The 26,731-nt window shown below is 40.5% G+C and overlaps 1 protein-coding gene across 6 annotated transcripts in view; it reads right to left on the bottom strand.

Moving 5' to 3' along the window:
* Nucleotides 1–26,731, bottom strand: part of NALCN (sodium leak channel, non-selective) — a 281,692-nt gene that overhangs the window by 170,815 nt on the left and 84,146 nt on the right. For all 6 annotated transcript variants that reach the window (XM_073212395.1, XM_073212394.1, XM_073212391.1 and 3 more), the window contains 3 exons: nt 9,126–9,268; nt 8,890–8,994; nt 1,762–1,848 (listed from right to left, as the gene is read on the bottom strand). In XM_073212395.1, the coding sequence (XP_073068496.1) occupies nt 1,762–1,848; nt 8,890–8,994; nt 9,126–9,268 (335 nt within the window). The remainder of the gene's footprint in view (nt 1–1,761; nt 1,849–8,889; nt 8,995–9,125; nt 9,269–26,731) is intronic.

Below are 26,731 nucleotides of genomic sequence, written 5' to 3'. Positions count from 1 at the left end.
AACTTATGTTTTCCTGGTATATTTCTCAGCTAGATAAAGATGGGAGTAGGAACCAGAGGATGCAGGCACCAGTCCTCTGTTTGGTGAGGTGTAGGCTGAGGAGACCCCCCAGATCCCCTGGAGCCCACTTCCCGGTCGCTGCAGGCTGGCAGGGCATGCCTGTCCTGCACGCATGGCACTGGCTGTCCAGACCCACACCCTGACTTTCTTCCTCCCCCCTTCTATTGGTCTCGGTGCAAATCCCACTACTCCTGAGGACCTTCCCTGGCTCTCAGACGAGGAGGGAGGCCTCCAAAGCGCATACTCCCACGGCATCTACATATCTTCTTCACAATCCCTATTACTCCTGGGGGCATTGTCAATGACTGACTTTGGCGGGCAGGGAGAGAAGATGGCCTGTTCAGGTTTGGTTTTCCTCCTCCCACTGGGAAGCACCTGGAAGCTCCGTGGGGGTGGGGGCTGCGTCTGTCTTGTTCAGGACCATTGCAGTGTCAGCACACATCAGTTGATGAATTACTTAATAATGTAAAATCAAGTGCTTTTTAGGTAGGATGCTGATATTGTTATTCCTATTAGCAGCAGTGGTAGTGGTGGACGTAGTTGTAGCAGTTGAATTTATTAGCACCATTGTCAGCACCAAATATATGACGGAAAGAGAACCACAAAATAATATGAAATATCATCCATACTGATTGTAAACTCTTCCCCCCCAGCCCATTAACTAACAGAAACAGCTGCATGACTAAATGGCCATGTAAATGCAGCCCACAGTAATGGTTCCAGGTACAATATTTTGCTTCTGATGCACCAATCCATGATGCACAATGAGTGCCACCGGAGAAAAATCCAAAGAAAGAGAGGGGGAGATGCAGGCAAAAAGCCCTTCCCCAAATTATGAAGAGGGGTATGAAAAGCTGTAAAAAGCAGCCCCTTGGGAAACTGTAACTGAAAACAAAAGAGAGTGAAAAACTAAAGTTCTCAAGAAGGAAGAACCAGTTTTCTGTTCCCATGATGGGGTGGCTTGATTTTTTCACCTGGAAAGAGGGAGATGGAAATAGTGGAAATGGTAGGTGCACCACTCTTGGGGAAGGTGATGTGGTTTTGAGTGAGAATGACTGACTTTTGGGGACAGGGAGAGAAGAGGCCAGTGCAATCCACCAAAGAAAGGAAGTGCATGGCTTTATGAGGGACTCAGAGCAGATGGTCAATCCAGGATGTGCCCAGGCCAGAGACCAGCTGGCCCATACCCTGGTCACTTCCCGGACTCGGGGACCTGCCTGCAGCCCCACTGCCTTGTGTTTGCTGCACAGGCACCTTGGTGAGGAAGCGCCACGTTATAATACGTCATGCTGCTCAGACAGCTTATAGATGCAGAATGACAGACAGCCTACGCAAGACAGTCCTTCCAAGGTGCTCGTGAGGTGTTCAATTGTGATCGTGTGAGCCTCACCCAAGTAATTCAGGACTTTATAGAAGAATATTTTTATAAAATTTACTATAAGAGAACTCCTCACTGATTCAATACGGCTGGCATGCAATTACCTGTGTGCATTCATTCACCAGAGACTGACCACAGCCGTACTATGTACCAGAAAAAAAAAAAAGGTAGGTCCTGGAATACAGGATGGAGTAAAGTGCTGTCCCTGACCCCAGGACCTTACATTTGGGCAGATCTAGAGCTTGCAGAGCTGTTGATTTACTGGCAGAAAATAAAAGTTGAGCGTTCGCTGGCTGAGTTTTAAAGACGGCATTGTTCCGCACCTGGAGGCAGGCTGGAGCGCGTCCCTGGGGCTTGTTGACATCCACAGCTACCAGCTGCCACCCGCCAGCGGCGTCTTCGTGAAACATCTTCAAGACAAAGAGGGAGACGAGTCAGCGACACTTCATACGGAACGCGGAGCACTCCAGCTCATGTCTCCAGCTTTCTACATTTCTTATGTTATCAAAACTGTGTCTTCTTATGAACTTACGTGTAGAACATGAATCATTCCAATCTATGTTCATTTTAACACCGAAAACTTAGGTGACTAATAAAAATAACAAGAATAACGGTAATGGTTTGCATTTGCTGAATCTTTGCTAGGCATCCAGTTTTTGCTGCCTTACGTATGCTTTGCACATAACGGCCCAAGAGTCTTTCCCACAAGAATTTAAAGTATTTCACCCCCTTAAGTTGGTTATTGATTATTACATATTAGATCTGGAAGATGAAAATTAGAATTCCAAAGCATTGTGTCTGGTATGCTTTTACTTGAAATGGTGAACTTTTATCTTTATTGAGTGGACATTCTTCACAATAGGAAAATGTTCCAGGGGTAATGTAACATGTGTGTGTCACACAGGGAGAGGGGGTGGTGTTATTCTAACTGTAGGGGACGGACACATCACTTACAAGGCTTTGTGACATCATTTTAACTAGGCCACAGTAATCTCAGCAGAACTTCTGTGTATATTATTTATGAAGGGAAAAAGTCATTTCTTTTGGCTTAAAATATGTAAATGATGAATTTCAGGACGGTATAGGATACTAAAATCTGATATTCATCGAATTAGATATCTAGGTTGTTATTATCTGACTGCATATTCCACTACCTCAAAAATTAGTTATCTGTCAGTATCACACCCAGCTGGAAGACATCCCCCACTTATAAATATTTTCCCACTAATATATTTTCTTTCTAATTCCCTAGGAGTTTGTGTATGTGTGTGTGTGTGTAGAGGGGTTTTAGTGAAATAGGATAGAATTAAGGATTTTTATTTTCCTGAGAAACAATACTAACTACAAGCACTTACTGTTTTTTTCCTGCCCAAGGTGGCTGGTTCATACACCTAAGTAACATTTCCTTTCCTTACTTACATCTCATGTTAATATGACCCTCTGTCCATAAGGGTAATTGATGGGAGATATGAGATGATGCAAAAATCCCATTACCTAGGACTTATAACCATCATTTCAAACTCCCCAAAGTAGTAGTAGATCAATTATAGAAAGAAAACTTGCCCTCTATAAAATATGTGAGAGACAGGTGCCCAAATTCACTGACCATACGAGCATTTTTAAAAGGACAAAATGGAAGTGCACATTTACATGAGGATTCTTTGATTAAACATGCCAATTACAAATTGTTTTCCTCAGGTGTCCATTTACAGGATTCTGATTCCCTTTTTAGAATTAATTTTAAAAGGCATTCTTAGTGGTGGAATGAAGCCCATCCCTCATGACTAAGGGGTTCATTCTCAGAACACATACATTGGTGGAAAGGCAACTTGTTAAAATGCCTTTTAAAGTTCCTGTCAAAATTCTGGAAGTCTCCTTTTAAGGACGGAAGACAAAAGCACTCCTGCCAGTCACCAGCTAAAATCCTCCTGTACCGGTATCCCATATGCTCTTATCATGGCACAAAGGGTCCCTGGGGCACAAATTCGCTTTGACCAGTAACAGACTAATTTTCTTGTTAAATTATTTTTTTCCAGTTGGCCAAAATCAAATGAATCAATTTAGTTGTTAGTAAAAGTGTTCTCTCAAGGTCACTTCTTTGTGTGAAATTAAGTGAAGGAAATGAAAACACGTTCAATTTCTCTGTAGTCCCTGAAACTTAAAACCATTCTATTGGAAAAGGTAACAGTAGCTATGTGAGGTAGATGGTGGGATGTCTGAAGCCAGGATTCCTCAGGAACTCAGAGTGCTTAGGAGACTGTTTGCCTCTCTTCCATATCTTTTCTCCCTGTCTTCCAAAGTAACATAATCTTAAAGGGACCACTAAACCACCCTACCTCCAAACAAAAAATGAATTATTTCCCTATTTTGAAGCTCATCTTGACCATGTATTTACATACTGGCTTATAAGATGTGAGTAGAAATTTTTTCTGTATTTTTCCTTCCTGCTCTCTGGAATATGGATGTAAGGGTTAGAGCTATAGCAGCCATATTAGTCCATGAAGCAATTTTGGGAAAGGGGGCTATCAAGGTGGAGCAAAAAGCTGCAAGGAGTCTGGATCTGTGACAACACAGACTACTATACTGACCCCAAATAACCTCCTATAAATTTACATGAGAGAAAAAGGGACTCTATTTTACATAAGCCACTTTTTTGGGGCTTTTTGTCCTTTGTAGCTGAATTTAACTCAAATAGTATAAATGGCTTCAGTTTGAATGTCCAATGATTTCTTTCATTTTAAAGATGTAACTTCCCCTATCGTTATATAATTCACACAGTTTTACTATCGGATATTAAGAAAATGCAGATGAACTGGAAAAATATCTTAAGCCCATCTTCCAGGCACAACTACTACTAACATTTTAGAGTTAAACTTCTAGGCATTTTATGCACACCCATACACAAACATGAGACCCCTTTTTCTCATCAACATGTTGTCTGCATATATTCATGCCAATAAAGTTAATCATGATTTAATGATTTGCCCTGATCCCAATATCATAATTTATAATCAATAACTTATTTCTAGAGTTCAGATACTTTACTTTTTGTGACCAAAATGCCTCCATAAATATTCTAGAGTGTATACACCATTGGGTATGGTCCAATAATTTTTCTTAGGCTAAATTTCTAGAAGTGGAATCTCTCACTCAAATAGTTTGTATATTTTTAAGGCTTTTGTTATGTATTGCCAAGATGTTTTCCAGAAAAGATGTTTCAATTTACACTTTTAGTAACAGTATATAAAAGTTCCCTTTTCTTGACCTTATAGCCATCAAGAATACTATCTTTTTTAAGAAAAGTGAACATGGGGCCAGAACAAAGGTAGTATGTTGACAGCCAGGCCTGCAGTGATTAAATTAAAAGGAGGAGGATCTCAGTGAGCAAAACTGAAGGCTCTTGCAGTTGGATGGTGTGGTTTTGAGTCCCAGTTCTACCACCCATCAGTTAGGTAACATTGGGCAAAATAACTTTCTAATCTGTCGTCTTTTCATCTGCAAAGCAGAGACAGTTATAGGACCAACCTCACAAAATTATTGTGAAGGTTAAATAAGACTGCTTGCAAAGTCATTATCACAGTGCTTAGAGAACTCTCAATGTATGTCAGCTATTGGAACAAGAAATTACAAATTAGAGGATGATCACCTATAGCAACATGAATGAATTTCTATGAGCACTCCTCTTTTAATACAATCTTTTAGAAACTCCTGGACATTTTAGTCTTGAGAATTATCTCAGACTTGTCCTTTTGCAACTGCTGAGATTTTATAAAGGGTTACTTGATTTACACAGTAGCTAAGATTGCTTTTGAGGTTGTTCTACTACAGTAACAGTAACGATAACAGATTATCTAACGTGGGATGGTAGAGAAAGAATCCTGCTAACAGAGGTAATCATTAGCAGCTCAATTAAAATTCTAAACTCAACACACACACACACACACACACACACACACACACACACACACACCCTTAAATTTATCTTGAAATTCTTAGGCTCTTTGGATTCTTTCAAAATCAATTGCATTTTAAAAATAGACAATAGTCATTATTACACAAAATAGTTACTTCATTATTAAGTGATATATTCAATGACTCAGACTCACAAATTCGATTCTCATTTATGGCTCCCTATTATTCCTTTACTATGGAATATGGTTTCTTGTTAGAAAAAGCTCACCATTGTACCATGCTAGAATAGCAGTCCTTTCCAGAAACTGCTTTCATTAAATTGCTTTCTCACTTATTTTAATGACATATATTCATGTGGAAATCAGTGGGCTTGGAACACAGCAAACACATTTTTACTAAAGTGCTGTCTTTGAGCATGTATAATCTTCTTGAGGATACATTCTATTTTCCATCATGTGTCTATTCATCTACACATTTCTGCTTCTTAGCCCGGCATTGCACATTTATGCAGAATTGCTTAGATAACTGTGGGAACCCATGTTCTAAGCATGTTCATGGAAGTACAAAGGAGAAATTTCTTTTATCCTACACCAACTCTGTTTTTATCAGTCTTCTATCTTAGGGGATATTAATTCAGAAAACAAGGGCTTGAAGAGTGTGCAATCAGAAATAACAGCAGGCCCCAAAACTATTGATCTCCATCATATTGACTTATGATCCTATCAAGACTATGATGATATAAAAGTTAGGTGTGCACGGATTGCCAGAGCGTGCCTTTCCTCCCTGACCACTACGCACAGAGCAAACATGCAGCCTCGTGTGGCCCTGAAGTTGATGAGCCACTTCAGTTCTCTAGGCAAAGTGAGAGAAGCAGTCTAGATCTGAAGATCACATGCCTGGCGCCAGCTTCTTGAGGGGCAGCATCTGAGGAACGACAACAAAAACTGGAGAGATGCTACGCCCAGGACATTTTCTAGCCCATCACACAGCCCAGCATCCAGTTCTGGGGCAGCACCCCTAAAATCTGTGGCATGGTGGTCCTACTGTGGACTCACACAGGGGCCAGCATATCCTGGATGTATGAACACACAGCTGAGCATGTGGCAGCAGCGACCTGTGTCCAGTGATCAGGCAGGTACAGAAGTCACCATCCCCATCAGAGTCCAGGCAAACGAGTGATTACTAATCTGAAATATTCCATGCCATTTCCTTTTGTTTTCCTGGTACATGTTGTGTTATGATCTTTCTAGGTCCTTGGGCATTAATTTTTATGTAATTTGTTTCTGTGTTGTGACTTGGAGGCAGGTTGCTTTGTTATTGAGAAACAAAATGGTTCTCATCTCTGATTTACTTTTTGCCTCTGAATGGCCCGCATCAGAGCCAATTCCTACTGAACTTGCCTAAGCTGTCGGAAAGCCCCTTGCTGATCCTGTTAATGTGTATAATTTTTTTTTTCTACACACAAAGCCCTTCTGGAAAGTCCATGGGCTGCAAGACATCAAGTCCACCAAGCCTGGGACCCTCTCAACCCTTCTCTGAGGACTATTTACACAAAACAACTGCAAATATTCCACATTGCTGGAGAAGGGCAAAAAAATGACTCCATTTCTGAAAAGCTGTGTGCTTATAATACAATAACCATCTTCATTTTATTTCCTTAATGCCTACCTGTTTTATTAGAATTAGAAACTTATGATTCGGTTTTAAACCACTGAATGAGAGGTCCTTGTGTGCAGAGTTCTGTCAGATTTTACAAATGGAACCGAATCACGGCAAAGCACGTCTCTCCCTTCCTCGCACACAGAAGCAGCTGGGCCACTCGCGACTGGCTGGTGGGAGGCTGGGCGGGGCCTGAGGCCTGTTGCCAGGCAGCCCAAGCGCTGTTTTACCGAGATGCTGTTGCAGGAGCTCCGGTTGCTTAGCAACCGGGTCCTCAGCCGTAGCATTTTTCTTAATGAAGGTTTTTCACAATTCTGTGTGATTACCGCTGCAGAATACCTAGATGCACTACCTCTGAATTACCGACTTAATTTTCTTGATTAAGTACAATTTGGCATCAAAACAATTTTGTACAACTTTGTTCAAAGCCCCTGCACATTTCACTTCCCATCAGAACTGCTGGCTGATTCCTGGTGCTTCCAAACACTCCTTTCCCAGCTGTGGCTTTACAGATAAGAGGTACTCGGTACCAACAAGCATAATAGGGTTCCAAGGCATGTTAGATCCCCTCTCAAGAACACCAAATGTAAATTCTGTGCTGAGTTCACAGGTCTATGTTCCATTTAGTTCTTAATGCCCATATTGAGAACTTAGACATTGAGCTTGTCACCCTACTTAAAAGACATGTCAGAATGGACTTGTAACTTTATTATTACTCATAGTTCACTAAAAGAGGTGAAAGGAGAAATAGGAACTAGATGTGGTTGACTCTTTTAAGGTTTTCCTACATGCCATCTGTGGCATACCCTATATGTCATTTTTAAAAAAATCGTTCATTGAAGTTTAAATAGTGTGTGTCAAAATTGAATAATGTTAATACTATTTCATCTATAATGAGTTGGTGAGACAGTTCAAGCTTTCACAATATTATAAAGGCTTTCCCAAATATTAGAATGTTTAATAGCAGTTAAGAATATACTTATGAGTTCAATGTGAAGATTGTCAAAGTAAAGTTTGTACCTTGTATCTTTCACAAATCCTTTGTCCCAATAGACCTGTATGAGTATTTACAAACTCACATTAAATTTCTCTTAAAGTTTAATACTAAAATAATAGCTATAAGGCATTAATGTAATTTCCTTCTTGATTCTGGAGTTTTTGTTTTCTCTCTCTTTTATAAAGATTCATACCAGAAGAAGAAATATAAACCTACCCTTCCCCTTTCTAAACACCAAAATAAATAAAACACACATGCAATAAAAACAAAAATAAAAACAAAGACATTGGATCTGAATTGTCCTCTTACGTAATAACTGTCCTGCTTCTTTTAGTCAAATCCTAGGGTGCTTCCAATTTCTGAATATGTAGTGAGTCCTCAGAGATCACAGGCATGCGTCTGGGGTTGAGGAGTCCTCTTCATAGTTTACTTTAGTGATAGGTTCATTCTGATGAAATATATTTTCCATGCCAAAATTTCTAATCCTATACATAAGGGCCACTATATTGGTTTTCAATTGCATGAATAAATGTTTACGCATATGGGAAATTCCGCAGTTTCTGCATTTGGTCTGCAAGCTCCTTGAGGACTTGTGAAGGCAGAATCAAATCAAAGGCACATTATAAACGTGGTGACGAACCTGGTTTTGTAGCAAACCGATTCATGGAGCTTGTAAAATATAGATGCCCACACCCCATCACCAGTTTGGTTTGATCTGGGTCTGGGCCTTTGCACCCCATATTTGTGAATAGCTCCCTCCCTGAACCTGACAGTAGAAGGCCATGATAACGGGGCTTCCTCAAGTTCTGTCAAGTCCCCCTGAGTGTGAGGATGGGTCTGTCAGTGTTCAGGTGGGCTACAGGGTCATCTCCTGATACTGTACCTGTGTGGTGGCTGTTGAAGTAGTACTGCTTCTCGATCCCCACATTTGTTGAAACTGTACTCTGATTTCTGCAAATGTTTCAATGATGACAGCGATAAACACATTCTGAAAGAAAATTACAAACCTCGTTTATCAAAGACTGGGAAGGAGGAAGCAAGGGGGGGACAGAAAACACATAAAAGATCTGCAAGAATGGTTAGAAAACACAGGTTTTATTAGGACAAATTTTTAAGTACCTTGACAAGCCAGGCAAGAAAGAATATGAGTGTGATGAAATAGAAGTAGGAGCGCCAGCGGGGGAAGCTGTCGATCGCTCTGTACATGAGGAACACCCAGCCCTCCTGGGAGGCGGCCTCGTAGACTGTGAAGATGCTCGTGCCTGTCAAGAGGGCAGAGAGAAGACTGAGTTATGTGGACTCTTCAAAGGAGAAAACATTAAAAAAAAAAAGCAGTCAATATCTATCTATGCTCATTTTCTCAAAGACTAACATAGCTTGTAAGATTTTATTGTTCTTACTTAGAGTTTTGATCAAGTTGTTCCTGGCTTCAAGCCAGGGCAATTTCAGTATTTCCAGCAATAAAGTAAGTTTATATCTTTAGCCATAAAGTGCATTTAACAATGTGGAAAAGGAAATGAACAATTCAACCGAGTAAAGGTATCATAAAAAGTAATGTGTCTGATGCAAGCTTGCTACTTGGAGGCTTAACACTTCCAGGTGCTGAAAAATCCTTGGTATAGTTTTAATCAAAAGGAAATAAATCTGAGAACAGGGCTTCACTTGAAGTCACTTTCTCATAGGGAGACTAAAGTATCTTAGGCTCCAAAAATTGATGAGATGGGGCTTGTCTTTGGCTTCCAAGGTGTTTACTGAGCACCACAATGTAAGGCAATATGTCATCAAATAATGCTTTGTATTGTCTGGGAGAAAATGCTGCTGATGATGGGAAGAAAAAATGAACAATAGGTGGGCAGATTTCTGAATGTGTGTTGAAGATGACCTAAAACACCACTCAGGGAAATAAGGTGCCTACTTCTCTTAACATGATGAGGGGTGTTTTATAATACCCCATGTTATAGATGGGAAAACTGAAGCATGTAGAGGGAAGATAATTGTGTAAGAAGGCACACATAATGATAGGGGAACCAGATGGACCCAGTCATTCTAGAAGGGGACCTGCATGTATGATCATAAGGATATCCTGCCTCCTGACATCCTTTCTGTGGTTTAGCTTCCCCATCTCTAAAATGGGGAAATAACAACACAGACCTCACAGTGTGTGAGAACTAACAGATTTCATTTCTGTAAAGCATTGACAATGGTGAGCACCTAATACATTTCAGGTATTATTATAAAAATTGAAAATAATTGCTTGATAGTATTTTGTGGGAAAAGACGTAAATAAAAAAAGCATAGTCCTAAGTTAAAGTTGCTATAAAACAAATATGATATATCCTGCTAGTCTTAGAACTAGTCAACGTTTGTACTTCAGTAAATTTCATGGCTCTGAATTAATTCAATTATTATAGGATATAAAGCCAATATCCACCCATACATGTTCTTATCACACAGGAATTTACAACTTTTATTTAAATATGCATACAACCAAAGGCCCCAAGTGTGAAGGGGTGACTGAAGTTGGCTGATGGCGCCTGCCTCTCTGAACCTGGGCTAGCAGAAGAGTAGCTGAGCATGATGAATCCCAAAGCACACAGGACAGCAGGGAAGCCTAGCAGGCATGGGGGCAAATGGGAGATCCAGGCTTGAAAGAAAAGCTGAGAGAAAAAAGGTAAGCAGATTCCTATCTGGTGAATGTCCATTATGCTGTGCTAAGTACTTTTTATCAAATATAACTTCATATAGCCATGGTGTCTCATTTTAAGAATCATATTTTGCACATTGGGAAGTAGTTGACATAGCAACTTAGTTTTGTACATCATATTAGGTTTCAAGGCTCTTACGTATACTTAGATGCTAAGGAGAGCTCACTCTAATCAGGCAGGTGGATGGGGAGGTGTGAATAAAGGCAGATATTATCATTCACATTTTACAGAAAAGGAAACTGAGCTTGCCTGGGGAAGAAGTGATAGAACCAGAAATGGACCCAGTCTATCAGGTTCCAGGTCTTAAACTCTTTTTTTCTTTACCATGTTACTTATATTTTCTCTTGCTTGAGCCTAGGGCTTTAGAAAAGAGCTTATTTTCTCTTATTATCCTTCATTTGCATAAAGTCCACTTTTTTCTAAGTGTTCATGGCAGCTTAGTTTATAGTATACAGAGATAATCATGCAAGTAGTTGACTTTTAGGAGAAAGACTCAGAGAAGAACAGCATGTACATAAAATAAAATGCCAACAGAAAACACAAGTGGCTCTTTCCATTAATGATTCGTGCATACTCAAAGTGTACATTATTTTTGCCTTTGTGGACTATGAAGAACAATTCCAACATAAAATGAGTAATTTATGTCCCTTGTTCTCTTCTAGTTATTTGAACTGAAACACAAATGTGGCCATAGAAATCCAGTGTGATCACCATTGAAGTTTAGTAGCGTCACCAATTCAGCGTTTACAGGTAAAGCACGAGGACCGTCATTCTAAGATTGAACTCAAGAGAGCGCTGAGATCACCCTTCCTCTATCTGCCCAGCTCCTTTGTTACAGCTACGGGGAAGGTGCTATTTGGAGGTACGTACAAAACAGTACGTTCTCATCGTGACGCTTTTATTCCATATAATTTGACCAGCAAAAAGGAAAGAAGTAGGAACCCACAGTGTGGCTCAAAGAACAGGGTTTGTTGATACAAAGAAATGAGACCTTGATGAACATGTAACCAAAACCTCCCCAGGAGAATACTGACTATGGCAGCAAGCTTTTCCTGCTTGTGTGAACTACGCGGGGCCACAGGCTTTGAAGGTGCGGCTCAGCGTGGCCGGAGCAAAGCCGTGCAGCCAGACGGGCCCGCCTCTTGCCTTTCTGCTCCTGACTGTATACAAAGGATGGGAAAAGAAGATCACCTATGAAAAGTTTTTCCAACTGCTGACCAAGATTTCAGCTGACAAAAATCAAATTGATGATGGTCTTATTTTCTCAGGGAAGTGGACAACCCTGAGGAAGAAACTGTCGCTGCACAAACGTGCTTTGCATGTCCTGCCCTCTCTGGCTGACCCCTGGTGCTGCCCTCTGGCCCTCTGAGCTGACTCCACAGCAGCTGCCCAGCCCAGCGAGCCTCCTTTGTCCCCTAGGCCACATCGGGTGCTGGTCCTCCACCCTCCCAGCAAGCCCTGAGCTCACCTGTATCCTGTCACTTATCACACTGACTTGTGACTTCATCTGTCACTCTCTCCAGGGTGAGCACTCTAAGTTAAAAATTTATCTTTCACTTCAGTACCTGGCAATGAGAAGCACTCAAGAATTGTTGGTAAATTAAACAATTATGATACAATTAAGACCTATGAAGTTTTTCCCAAGTATTTGCTTTCTATCAATTCTTCCTCACCATTGAATACTGCACAGATAACTGGAAACAAAGAGAATTATAACTGACTTTACGTTTTCTGTTTGCAAAATTCATTCATAACACACACAACATACATAAATTTTAAAGCCCATGCTACATATAAACAGGAATATCTTTCTCTATTGCTTGATCCAATGTGAGAAATCTCTGGAAAATATTATATTTATACATAAAATATATTTTTTCTAGAAACACTTCAGAATACTTCTACTCCATTTTTACCATGGAACTAAAATTTCTACCTGAAAAGATCATTTTGTTAAATGAATAATGATTCTACAATAGCACATGGGAATAGAATAGAGCAGCATTCTCTTATTAGGAAAACAAGGTGGACTGCTCCAAAAAGATCTATGGAAAGTTGCCAAATAGCACAACTTTCTTAGGCCCTATACTTCCAAAGCACAAATTCAAGTTGTATAAGAGACAAAAACAATGATCAATTCTCCTAATTTCATTTATTCTTCTTGTCCTCTTCTATTGGTAGTTTGAATTCAGGGTAAGACAGCCCATTAATCTACACTTAGAAAAAAATACTCACCTTGGAACTTTCTACAAACTATATGTATTGAGACATAGAAACTTTTTTTTATAGCTCTGAACAAAATTATATTCCCATCTGTTTTGACTATCTTTAGGACTGTATTTACTGATTGACTATCTTCTGCTAACTCTTTCTATGAAAAAAAAAAGTGAAAAATTGACTATGTCCTGGGAATATTCCCTATTGTTTCTTCTAGCAAAAGGTTACAGAACACTGAGTTATTCAGCTTTCAGTGACAGGGCCAAGGAATTGTGGTGATAACTAATAACAAAATTACTAACCTGAAGTACCACCATTAAACTCCTCTCCAAATACAAAATACCTGGGGTGCTGTGCTAATGACGCTGATATCCAATCTATTGTGAAAGAACTTGGGAAGTCACAGTTGGCGATATAGGCTTGAGATACCTGAATAAGAATAAGTAAGTACAGCGGGCCTTGGAGGGATCCATAACCTTCACTCCCACACTCAGAATTCCTAATAGAACCAAGATGGTTCATTTTAGGACCACCCATTCCATCTTCCCTCTCAGTATTGGGATCCTCAGGGCAATATTCCTGAGTTTTAATCCCTCTAGTGATAGGGAACACCGCCTTCTAAGGTAGCCCCATCCCAAGTCAGGCAGGAACCTGTCCCATTGGATGTTGGCCTGGCTCAACCCTTTGGAATCTTCTTGACTTTGCAAAGTAAGAAAGGTACAGGAGTTGGAAGCAGTCCTGACAGCACCTTGACGGAGTCATCCCTCACTCTACCTAGGTCACCCTGCTACAGAAACCTGTCTTTTCTCATCCTTTAAACCTTCCAACCTGAAGTACTTTTTATGAAATTGACCTGATAGTCGGCCTTCATCCCATGTGGGAACAGAATCTCACATACGGAGGGAACAGTAACAACATTGCTGTCACTCAAGAACACTAGTCTCCCTCAGACTATTCTAAGTTGCTCTTCCTGTTCTTCCAGCTGACTCTGGTTGGATTTCATCCTTTTTGGAAATCAGCTGACAACAACCTCTACTGCATTCCAGCTTGAGCACCCCTCTCATTTGCAAGGGAAAAGAAATAGACATGTTCCTCCAACATTACACATGAATGTCTGTGATCTCTTGGTGCCTCAGTGAATTGCTCTTAACAAGTAGATATAACTGTGCAAGGATAAAGTCTCCATCCTAAAAGCCAAATGGATGTTTATTTTCTTGACTACAGTTGCAATGACTAAATATTCAATCCTGAAAGGTGGTCCAATAAGAGAACACATGTAAAGAGCTTGATCTTAGCATATTTCTATTATTAGAAATAAAATCTGTTCAAAAGGAGGTGGGCTGTGCTTCATTGGTTCTCATTTGTTTTGTTATATTTGCATGCATATAACTTAACTCTGCAACTGTATTTTATTTTTAAACTCTAGAACTGCTCCATAGAGCAATAGTCTATTAAACCATAAAATTAAGAAAAAGAAGAGCTTTGATTTTTAAGGGGGAATTAACTAAAGCTACTTAATGGTAAGTTGTCCTGTCAGTCTGAATTTAGACAGAATGCATCGTTATGTAGATCCTCAAGTGTCCATGGGAAATAAAATAACCGTCAAAGGGGTACCTCTGGCTTAGTTGACACTCTAACCAAAGGTTCCTCAACCACTAGTAACAATTGGGAATGGGTAATACTTTATCGTGAGGGCTTGTCCTGTATGTTGCAGCATCTCTGGCCTCAACTCACTAGATCTGAAGGGCACTCCCAGCCCCCAAGTTGTGACATTCAAAAACGTTTGTAGACATTGTCCAGCATTCCCTGGAGGCAAAATCACCCCTGTTTGAGAACCACCTTTTGGACATGACAGCCTTCCTGATTCTGTAGCTTGTGCCCTTGCAGTGCCTAGCTCAGGGCACCACATGTGACTTGTGTTTATTAAATATTTTGAACAGAATTGAATTTCCTCATTTGACACAAGGGAACATGGAGTAGTGAGATTTATCAAAATTTCTCCTTTGGCTTATTATGAATTGCTTGGAGGTTAAACAATTTTGGGCCAAAGGAGAGACTGGAAAATGCATTTCCGGACTGTATTTACAATAGTCTACTTTTTGTATTTGACATTTTATTCATCTTGAAGGACTTTTGAAGGCGAAAAGCCAGGACACCTCACTAGAACCATTACATTAATATTTATTAGTTTTTCTGTTTTCAACAACCTCAATTGGAAGAAAAATCTTACTTTCTTTTACTTCCTGTAATTTTATACGATGACATACAGATGAGAATGGACCCATCTGCACTCCATGTTCCTGCGTCTGGTCCTGTCTGGACCACGAAACAGACTGTGGCCCAGAAACCTGCTAAACAGCTCATGACACAGGTAGTCACAACAAGGGGGTCTAAAAGCCACAACTAAATTGCAAACAGCATCGTAGCTTTTCTGATGGAACTATAACTTGTACTTCAGGTCACCTGTTGAAGACAAAGCCCACAGGGAAATTCTTTTTGGTTTTGGAGACCACTCAGTTTGTTTCACCTTCTGGTAATTTCCATACACTCTGGTACAAAATCTCTTATTCAGATTTCACCACATTTAAAATATTTTAGCCAATGGTCAGCTGTGAGATTCACTGTAACTTTCTATAACATGTTTTTCTCCCACCAAACTGCCCCACACCACCTCACCAATTCCCTGTTTGCATCACCTATACACTCGAATCCTGATAGGTGGCTTTGCCCTGATAACAAATTTTACCCATCAGTTGTTATTATCAAGTAAATCTGTTTGTCATGAGATGGTGAAAACTAACACCAATAAAAGATGTGTATTATTAAGGTAGACATCTGGATTCAATATAATAAACCTTTGTCACTAAGGCTGAATGTATCCACATACATAAATGTGAATTAAGTCAGTAGATCCTTATTAGCAAGTAAAGTCCATCCTGAATTATACAGATTTATTGAATAATAAACCCACTAGAATTAAATTCCTTAGGATGATGTCACCCTTCTAATGAGTAAAACCTTTATGAACAATGTTTTCTATTCCTTGAAATGATGCTTAATTTTACTAAAGTAAATTTCCTAAATAATTCACTCATGTATCTCCCCAATAGGCTGTGATATAACCTTATGATAAGAATAACCTGGCACAACTCATGATAGGCTGAACTAATGATCCACACACATTCAACCTGAGAATTGCCATGTGAATAAAACAAGAAATAACAACACAAGACAACATTTAAAATATGCTATTATAGAACATGGAGCCAACACAAAAGGATTTGATTCTAGATGCTTTAAAATGTATTTATAATGTTTTTGAGCTGAATTCTACCTTAGATTTTTTTTTCACAACTAAACATTCATTTCATATAACCTTGCTTCACTGGTGAAATCACTTTATCTGTCACCTTTAACCTCATTGTGCACAGCATCGAAGTTTTGCACTAAAGCCAAATAGAGAAAAGCACATACATGTTTACCTATCTTCTAAGTCATTAAACTTTTTTAAAAGTAATATTTATTCTGAGTTGAAATGTATTTCTTCAGATGTAGAAAATTCCTAAACTTTAGTTATAAATATAAAATACTTCTAGAAAAGGAGAGCTGAGAGCTTTGACTATAGTATTTCACAAATGGAAAAAGAAATGTTGACAAGGCCGGATGCTGACATTGGCAGGAGAATTTAGGTATTAAAGAGAAGGGTTCCAAGGACACTGAGCCCACATGCCAACCACAACACTCCCTGCCTCTGGTGCTGGGCAGCTTCCATGTAGCCTGGGCGTAAGAGCAGCAAAAGAGGTCATGACAGATGCCTATTAGCCCTCTGCCTTTGAGGAGCCATGATTTTGGATCAAAAGAGCTTCCAGGAACTTTACTTTGTTAGTTGACTTAAACCACGCTTTGCTTTCAGTTACCTTCCCTAGCATTCAAAGCCCACTGTTTCTTATCTGTATGACATTGGTCAGCCAGTTAACCATTCCGGCCTCAGCTTCCCAGGGACAGACTATGGTAATGATGACACATTCCGGTCACCACTAAAGCACTAAATAAATGTTATTTGGTAGCTTTTTTATTTCTCAAAAAGCAAGCAGAAACATGCCAGAAACATGGTTTCATTTAGAATGTTTTAACTTTGTCACCCATTTTTGAAAGAGTTACTGGAAACTATCATCAAAAGAAATCAAGGCAAAAAGGACAGATTTCAAGCAATTTTCAGGGAGTTAACAGTTGTGACATTAGAACCAAGTATTTGGGAAAAGGACTAAGGCTTTCTTGTGTTCATATCTTGGGGTATACATAGCTCACATCTCTGCATTCTCAGGCACAAGACAGGAAAATAAGAATTAACTTTCAGGTAAACTTAATCAGTCTACCTCAGAATGTCCACAATAGTGAGAATTTGTTTTATTTTTAATAGCAAGACTGGATGAACTAGCAAAAGAGCATAGGATCAAAAGATCAAACAAGACTGGAAATAAACAAATTTGACTTTTTTGTCCACAGAGGCATATGAAAATCTGCTTCAGGTCTAAGCGGTAGTGAAGAAAGAAGATATCTGAGTGATGCCAACCAAATGTAACTCATAATAAATATGATAAGAAATGTAAATAACATATGGCTCTAACTAAAAAAACTCCTTGTGTTATGATAAATAGAAAATTTCCATGATTTATAGTGAAAATATTTAAAATTTGATATGTTAATATCAAAGTAAAAACAAGGACAGTTCTAATATCATGCATACTAATATCACCATTGGATAGTTACAACTGAATAGGAAATATGAATTAATTGTTAAAATTTAAAACTGGACACAGGGAATTTCTTTGCTGTACCTCTTCACACCGATCCGTGTGCACAAAAATACTCACAGAAATTTTCCTCTATTTGCTGTCTACTTTCTTGCATGAACTCCTAAGGCTAAAAACATATTTAAAAATGGAGTTTTCAAATAGTTTAGATTTATTTTTGGGATACGTCCCACAGATTTAGCTTTAGATTTATTAAGATTACATTAAGATTGAAAAACATTTTGCATGAATTAAAAGCTGTGCAAATAAGGAAGCAAGAAACTATGTGTCTCTTCTTGACCATTACTTCCAATGTAAACCAGAACTCTGCACAGTTGAGATGAGGATGTGAAGGAATAGTAATAAACTTTTATTATGATTAAAAATTTTAATAAATTTCATATTTTTAGAGCAGCTTTAGGTTTATAGAAAAATTAAGCATATTATACAGAGAATTCCCACATGTCCCCTCTATTGCACTATCCCTATTATTAAACCTTTGCAACTGTGTGGTACATTTGTTACAACTGATGAATCAATGTTGATACATTTATTAACTTAAGTCCATAGTTTATATCAGGGTTCACTTCTTTTGTTCTACAGTTGAACAGGTCTTGACAAAGACAAAATATCATGTATCTGCCATAACAGATCACAGAGGATCATTTTCCCATCCTAACAGTCCAGATGGTCCACCTGTTCAATCCCTCACCTCACACACCTCCACCGAACCCCTGGCAACCATTCATTCTTTTACTGTCACTACAGTTTTCACTTAACAATATGCATTTACTGTTGTGTTGACCATTTTAGGTCTTTTGGCTTTCCATATAAACTTTAGAATCAGTTTGTTGATAACCACAAAACAACATGCCATGATTTTGATTGGGACTGTGTTGAATCTATACCTCAAGTTGGTAACTACTAATATCGTTCATGCTCTGTTATTGGGTGCATACACATTAAGAATCATTGTAGTTTCTTGAAGAACTGACCCCTATATAATTATGCAATGTTCTCTCCTTCTTGCTGATAATTTTTCCTATTCTGAAGTCAGCTTTGTCTGAAATTACTATAGCTACTCCTGTTTTCTTTGCACTAGTGCTAGCACGGCCTATCTTTCTCCATCTCTTTACTTTTAATTTACCCGTGTCATTATAGTTAAAGTGAATTTCTCGTAGATCGTATACAGATGGATATTGATTTATTTTGTTGGATAGTCAATGAAAAGACAGTCTCTGTCTTTTAATTGGTGTGTTTATGCCATTGAGATTTAAAGTGATTATTGATACAGATGGGTTCATATGTACCATGTTGCTGTTTCTTTTCATTGCACTTGTTCTTTTTTTTTTTCCTTCTTTGGTTTTAACTGAGCATTTTTTTTATTCCATTTTTTCTCTTCTTAACATATTAAAAATATTGGTGGTTGCCATAGAGTTTACAATATACATTTATAACTAATCTACGTCCACTTTTTAAAGAACACTTCACTACTTCATTGATAGTGTGCTTTATAATCATGCATCCCCTCTTCCTTCCTCCTGCCCTTCATAACATTGCTGTTGTTCATCTTAAGTATCCACAGGCTAAGAATATTAATTGAAGTACTTTAAATTCCAAATTGTTAAGAAACTATAAAATCCCTATCTATCTGGGCCTGGTTCTTATGCTTGCTCTGTCTTTCCAGATTGTGTTTTTATTTGCCTTTTATCATACTTGTAATTTTTTGGTGAAAGTTGGACATGATGCAGTAGATAATAGTAACAGAAAGGTAGGCCTCCATTGCGAGGCTTTATGTTAATCTGGCTAGGGATTAGCCTGTGTTTAATGCGTGCTGTATCTGTAGGTGTCAGAGGCTAGGTTCAGTTTCCTCTGGAGTACTGGTTTCTGTCTCTGCTGCTGTCTTTCTGTTTCCCTAGACAGTTTTTCTACACAGAATCTGTAACTTCAACTGTGTTGTGAACTAATTATGTTGGATCCCTGTTAATGTGATGATAGGGACTGGGAGGGAGACATTCTCTATTTTTACGATTAAATCTGAGGTTTTCTCAGTTGGTCTGAATTGTAGGCTGTGACCTTGAGAAGCTTCTTAGCCTTTTTCTCTCAGTTTATATGATACAGGGAAGCCAGAGGAGGCCCCAGTCACCTACATGGCCTTCCCTTGGTCAGATGAGGCTCTGGAAAATTAGCTGTCCACAAGGCATGGCCACTCCATGTCCCTGCTCACGGAGGACAGAGGGCTCTGGATTTATTTCAGAATGGCCAATGTTCCTCTCCCCTTGAGAGGCAATTTTTCTCTGTTCTTCATCATGAGAACCAGGTAGGGCTCTTAGTGGTAAAACTCATGAAAGTGTGGGGACTATAGAGATTTTTAACTAAATTTATTTTTAAATAACTTCTTTAAGATAGGGATCAGAAAGAGCAATGATAAATCAGCACATCTGATTAAAATGAAAGTTCTATATGAATGTGCAAAGGCATGATTCTCTGCTTACATGTGGTCTTGGCTTCTCGGTCACAATTTGGATTGTGCCTTAATAACAGCATAGGATGAAGAGGCCATCATTGGCACAAAGTAAAGTTAGACTGTAGCAGTGAAGCCTCTCCTGGCTGGTCCCAAACCACTGAGTCAGAATCTCACTGTGTCATATACCATTTTCTCCATTAATAACATTTTCTCCTTATACCTTAATATCTGCCTGTTTTTCCACTTGATACCAACAATAAGTTATAAGGCAACATTAGACACAGACAACACAGTGATAATAAAACAGTGGAGGAAGAGAAAGAAGAAAACATTCATGGGATACGGCTCAAGTATCCATTATATAACACCACAGCAAACCTAAGCAAAGTCAGAGAGCTTGGGGCAACTGCAACCTGGCCTGCTCACGCCGGGAGGAAGCGCCTCTCCATGCTCTCCTGGGCATATTGGCAAGACTGCTGCACAGGCCAGAGCGGCTTAGACCAGCAGTCATTCCTTCCCAGCAAGTATCTGGGCTCATGGTGGCTGATGAGATATACTAACTTTTCATTCCTGGACAGTAGACGTACAGAAAAATCATCCCTGGAAACAGTACCCAACATCCAGCACTAGAGAAATACATCTGGAATATGGAATAATTATTTAAAGTTTCAATAATCTTTTATTTAACTTATTATTCAGCAGGTGTATAATCATACTTGTTGTTCATCGATCAACTATTTACTATTATTACTATTTGCCAATATAACCCAGCATTATACAACTGAGAGGGTTTTCATGAAGTTCCATAAAAGATTCACTCAACAACCCTGCCAATTAGGAATGAGAGGACAGGGCAGGTGTTGTCCCTTCTTAAAAGGTGAGGAAATGGAGTTGCATTTTTTTTTTCAAATCTCTTATCTGATTAACACCAACCACACTCTTTGCCTTCTCATCAGTGGTGTTTACCTGTGGATTGGGAATAAGTACCTACTACTATGTTAGCTGTGTTATAATTCTCTTAACCTTGAATAAATTTGCTATTGCCCTTGTGGACTAATATCACATTTCCAGCACAAATTACTGAAATTTAAGGGGCACAAGGGCTTATCACCTTCATAGCTACTTTAGAGAAAAGGCTCTTTAACTTGGCCTATTTTTTCCAGCCTTTTAACCACTATGTTTTGAATTTTTGAATACCTCTTGCTTTAAAAAGAGACAAGTCAAGACTGATCCTCAAGGTTTAATCCTATTTGCATGACAAATTCACACCCATCAATATCTCTTGCCTTCTTTTTCCCAAAAGCTTTGATTTTAAGGGATGCACTAATCTCTTAAGGGATGCAGTGATGCACCATTATTTATACTATTTTATCAGTAGAATGCAGTATTTTTTAAAGTTGTCCAAATTATAAAGTTTAAAGTCTCTTTATCCTCCCTCCCTGAGTGGACGACAAGCCCACCAGAGCAGCGACTTGTCCTGTTCGCTGTCCTGTTCTTTGTTCTCACTGCCCAGCATGGACCATAAATCACACTAATCCAGGTAAACCAGACATCCGCAGGTTAAGTGAGCAAATGAAGTCACAAAGCAGAGAGTAGGCAGAGAAAAGGACCAGTGGAAAGAGAAACAGGCGTGAAGTGGAACGGTGTGTTGGACGAGAAGAATCGCAATCACAGAGGTCAGCCGGCTTTGCAGTCAGGCGGCTGCTCATCTGCCACCTTGGAGGGGCTCCAGACGTGGGCTTTCCACACTAATTTCTATGAAGAGATAGTGCCTGGGGCCAACTAGGGGTCCACACCAGCGCCAGTGCCTCCGACACCGGGGCAGCAGACCTGCCTATGGATGCGCCAGGGCCCTCCCTGCAGCCCGGGCCGCCCCTGACCAGAGGTGCGCCCATTCCCGAGGCCCCCGAGCCACCCCTCCACCGAGCAGCTCTACTCCCCAACCATCTTCCCCGCCCCCACTGTCTGCTGTTGCCTCACGTGACCCTTCTCCCAGACGGGTCTTTAGTTATTTTGCTCTCCACATTGGTAAGCCCTTGAGGTGCGGGCGCACTGGTGCTCACAGGCCTGCTCAAGCGTCCCCCACATTATAAAATCGCTCTGGTGCCTGAGGCCTGTGACCACTGGTGAGGGCCAGGTTTCAGCCCGTTTACCCTCACAGCAGCCCAGTACTATCACCCCCAGTGTGCAGAGGAAGAAACCGCCAGTGAAGCCATCTGCCCAAGGCTGTATGACTAGGAAGTGGCAGAGGTGGGCTTTGAACCCACCATCCTCTGAACATGAATCTCACCACGGCCTGGTGCTGCCTTGATTTACCCAAGTGCATGTGCTGCTGCCTTCTTGCTCCAGCAGCCTCGCTGGTAGGCTCGCCCAGCCTCCCTGTGAAGAGATAGTTCCTGGGGCCTATCTAGGGGTCCACACCAGCGCCAGGGCCTCCGACGCTGGGGCAGCCTCCCTGCCTCCCCCTGCCTCCACAGCCTGGCTGCCACGGAGAAGGAAGCTGTGGCTTCACAGTTCTGACACCTGAGATGCACCTTCTCTCCCTGGCCCCTGCTGTCTCTCAAGGGGAGGAAGAAGGCTCACCTCCTGCCCCCAGGGGTTATCCCAGCTACGGGAAAGAAACAGAGCCCTGGGCCTGTGCTGCCCCCTGAGATGAGGCCCTGCTCCCCAGAGCTGTGGGGACGCTCAGAGCTGCACCCCTGAAAGTTCCCACCAGACTTCCCTTCTGAGAAGCAGTTTGGGTGCTGCTGTCAGGTGCACTTCATTGTCTTTTAAAAACCAAGGCTCCTCCCTGACATTTCCGAGGTAAGAGGCAGGCGTGTGAAGAGAAACCCCCAGTTGCTAGAAGGGCTATGCATGGGGCACGCCTGGAGGCAGTGTTGCTCCAGGGGCAACAGGCAGGCGCGAACAGCTCTCTGCCAGGAACTTCTCAGCCACTTCCTTGTCCCCATTACAGAGATGCCCGGGGGCCTGCTCCCCTTTGTCCCGTGGGGAAAGACGGTTAGGTTCAGAGCAGAGCCATGGTAGCTCCCGCCCCGGGAAACAACCCACGACTCCTGTCAACAATGCCAGAGGAAAAAGTGCCCTGGGACTTCCACAGGCAGCGCAGGTGGAGAGCACCAGCCTGTTCATGCCAGGCCCTTAACGGTTTAACTCTGTGTCAACACACTGGCAAGTTCGATCTTATCTGTCCCATTGTACAAACGAGGAGCCTGCGGCCCCGTGAGGCTGCGGAGCGCGCCCAGGGTCCCGGAAGTGACTGTCTGGAGCACGTTCCCTTGCTTCGGGCTTGTCTCCAAAAACTATGTTCTTTCCAGTCGGCCACGCATGTCTGAACTTCCAGAAACTTTTATTGGCTTGGTTTTGAGGAATTTGAACAAATTCCTGCCTGGTAAACTTTGTGAAAGCAACAATCTGCTTTTAAAATTAAGCAGACTAGCCAGAGGAAAGAGGGGAGAGAAGGTGAAAATTCCTCCCTGTGCCTTTGGGTTGGCAGCATATCTTTGGTATTTGGGGCAGGAAAAGCACACTTTACCTGCCTTCCCTTCACACCCTCTGTGTTCCTCAGTTTATTGTCTAGCAAGAGGGGATGAAGATAGTTTTAATGCCAGATTAAAAACTTAAAATACAGCAAAATTTTAATTATTCCACTTACTGGGAGAATCTATTAGGTAAATCAGAACCACACAAAATTCAAAAGTAGCTCATTTAGTTTTGGGGGACACTTTCTGGTCATTCAGTAATGCCAACTGAAACTGTATGACTCTGTGATGCAAATATAATCATTTAAGAAGTAGAAGACAAAATGGAGAAATGGTTTACCTAAAAAGTAGATTTGTTTGACTTCAATAACAAGACTGATTTTTAGAAGATATTTATAATCGACTGGGCCTCTTGTCCTTGTTTATTAACGTGTGGCAGACACTGCTGTTACCCCTCCAGACTTATTCTCCCCTTCTTCCTGGGCATATGGCTGCTCAGCTGGAGAATATATTTCCTGGAATTTCCTGCAAGGAGGTGTGGCCCTGTGACAAAGTTCTCCTTGATGTGGGCAACGTTCAAGTCATCTACAAAAACTCTGGACTCGTTTTCCCTTCCCTTCCTCCAGCTAGAAAGAGAGAAGCTACAGGCAAACTGGGAAAATATGTGTTCAGGACAGCAGGACTGTCACCCATGCCTGTCCTTAGGGACGACTTCACAGGGCAGAGCACACCCAGCCAGCCACCCAGGACTGTGACTTCAGAAAGAAATAAACTTTTGCTTGCACCATTGTATTTTGCGGTATTTTTTATAAGCTTACTTTACCCTTTCGTATAAGCTTGTATTACTTTATATAATATTACACAGACTAACATTCAAAGTAGCTATATTACATGGGCGCTGTAAGCAGAAATGGCTGGTGTCCAGGGAAATGTCAGTCTGGAAAAGTATGCTATTTAAAAATTAATATACAGACATTTCTGGGTCTCATACAAATATCTAAAGCAGATTTGATAGTTCAAGGAAACAAAACAAGGTAAAGTTCAAAAAGGTTTTCCATAAAAGTTATTTTTTCTCACTAAAACCACTCTATTAACCTTGCCCTAAATTACTGGCATATTGAACCACAGGAATTCATACTCTACACTTACTGTTACCCAAAGAAAGCGTTCTAGCCATAGATCTTAAATGCCAAGGTAAAATTAACAACTTAGTGTCACCTAAAGACCTGCTTAAGGTCTTTGAAATGTTCAAAGGGGATACTTTAAACATGAGATTTTTGCTTTTTAAATACAGGGGTTTGGTTTTCGTGACTAAATGGTATGATTCAACAATATGAAGTGATAAATTATATCTCAAGTGTAAGAGTTATACTTTACCTCATTTCAATGCTCTACAAAACTTGCCAAAGGTGTTCTTTCTTGCTGAAAAATGTTAAGACACAGGCAGTCCTAAAAATAATGCGCACATGTACACACACATATACAACACAACATTTCCAGAGTCAGACACACCCACAGCAATTCATTTACTTGAACTGCAAGTCTGACCCTTGTTATTCTAGGCAAAAAAATAGAGAAATTTTAGTATTGGACCAGGAAGTATTTTGGCAAACCATCGATAGTAATTTGAACCCACAATTGATCATGATAATGATGGCCATCTCAGCGAGATATAAATTTGATACAAGATAGTTTGAGGAATGGTAGGGATGCATTTCCTTAACTGTCAACTGTCAGGGTCTTGGCACTAGATGTCCCCTCTGCTTTGCACAGTCTTCGCCCAGAGAGCCACATGGCTTGCTCCCTAACACCTATCACATTTTTATCTAAAGGACAACTTCATGGTCATCCTATCCAAAATCGCAGTCCCTGCTCAGAGCACCCCTTCTCCCTCCTTCTCTGCTTTCCTTCTCTCCTTGACATGTATCACCACTTAACACACTGTCTATTCTACTTGTTTATCTTGAGTGTTTCTTGACTCCTCTTGTGGAATTTGTAAGCTCCATGAAGGGAAGGATTTATTGTCTACTTTGTTCACTATATCCTGGCAGGTCCTTAATAAATAATTGTTGAATGTTGAATGAATAAAAATGTTTTCTCAAAAAATTCATTGGCCAGGAAGGGAACTCATAGAAAACTACAAAGAAATAAGCTTACATATATAGAAAACAGCATAAGCATACCCTGGAGAGAAAAAAAATCCGCACTGAATCAGGTAATAGGATATTCCCGGATGGAATGTGTAGAATCTCATTAGTCATCAGTGGGCTGCAGGAGTCAGAGAAGTTCACATAAACACAAAACAGAGGAGCATGTACGAAACTGGAGGCAGGGGCCAGACTAATGTGGGAACAGGTGGCATTTTCCTAATGTGCTCCCTCTATGGCAGATGGCGTCTGTAGTTTACAGCTGCACAGTTCCATCACTGTGAGTTCTCCTGCCTCTCGTAAAATGTAACCATATCCAGTGGCTGGCTATACTGTAGGACATCTTTTTCCTCCATCACCCACAAATAACCAGGAATCACTCAGTTTTCAATTCTCTGAGTTTGAACAAAGGCACAGAAGAATTTCTCATCTGAACAAAAACCACAAATTATGTTGCTCAAAGTCAACTTCCCAAGTCACAGATCCGTGAACATGGTATGAACCCATCCTTTGAGTTCCATGAACACACAGAGCAGCAGGATCTGTGCAAAGGCAGGTAAGCAGAACTGTGCATTGAATTTGGATGCCAGTAAGATCTGTCGGATTGCCTGTACTCATCTTCTTATCCAAGGTCATAGCCACTAGTCACTCACACCTCCCACTGGTGGGTGGAGGACAGCACCAGGAGTGTGCAAAAGTCATGCTTCCTAGAGATTGCCTCCAATGAAAACCTAAGGAAGAGCTTCTCAGCTGGAAAGAAAAGCTCTTCAAATGAAAAAGGCAGAGGATGTAAGAGAGGGCCTTCAGGGAGTAACAGTCAATACAAAAAGTAAATAAATGATTTCAATATTGAAAATGAAGAAATTCCTAAAGAAACCAAGCTGGCTCCTACAGACTCTCTGAGGAGCTCGTAT

Source organism: Manis javanica, chromosome 9, assembly GCF_040802235.1.
Source record: "Manis javanica isolate MJ-LG chromosome 9, MJ_LKY, whole genome shotgun sequence".
Lineage (NCBI taxonomy): Eukaryota > Metazoa > Chordata > Mammalia > Pholidota > Manidae > Manis > Manis javanica.
This window is presented reverse-complemented; position numbering and strand designations above follow the sequence as displayed.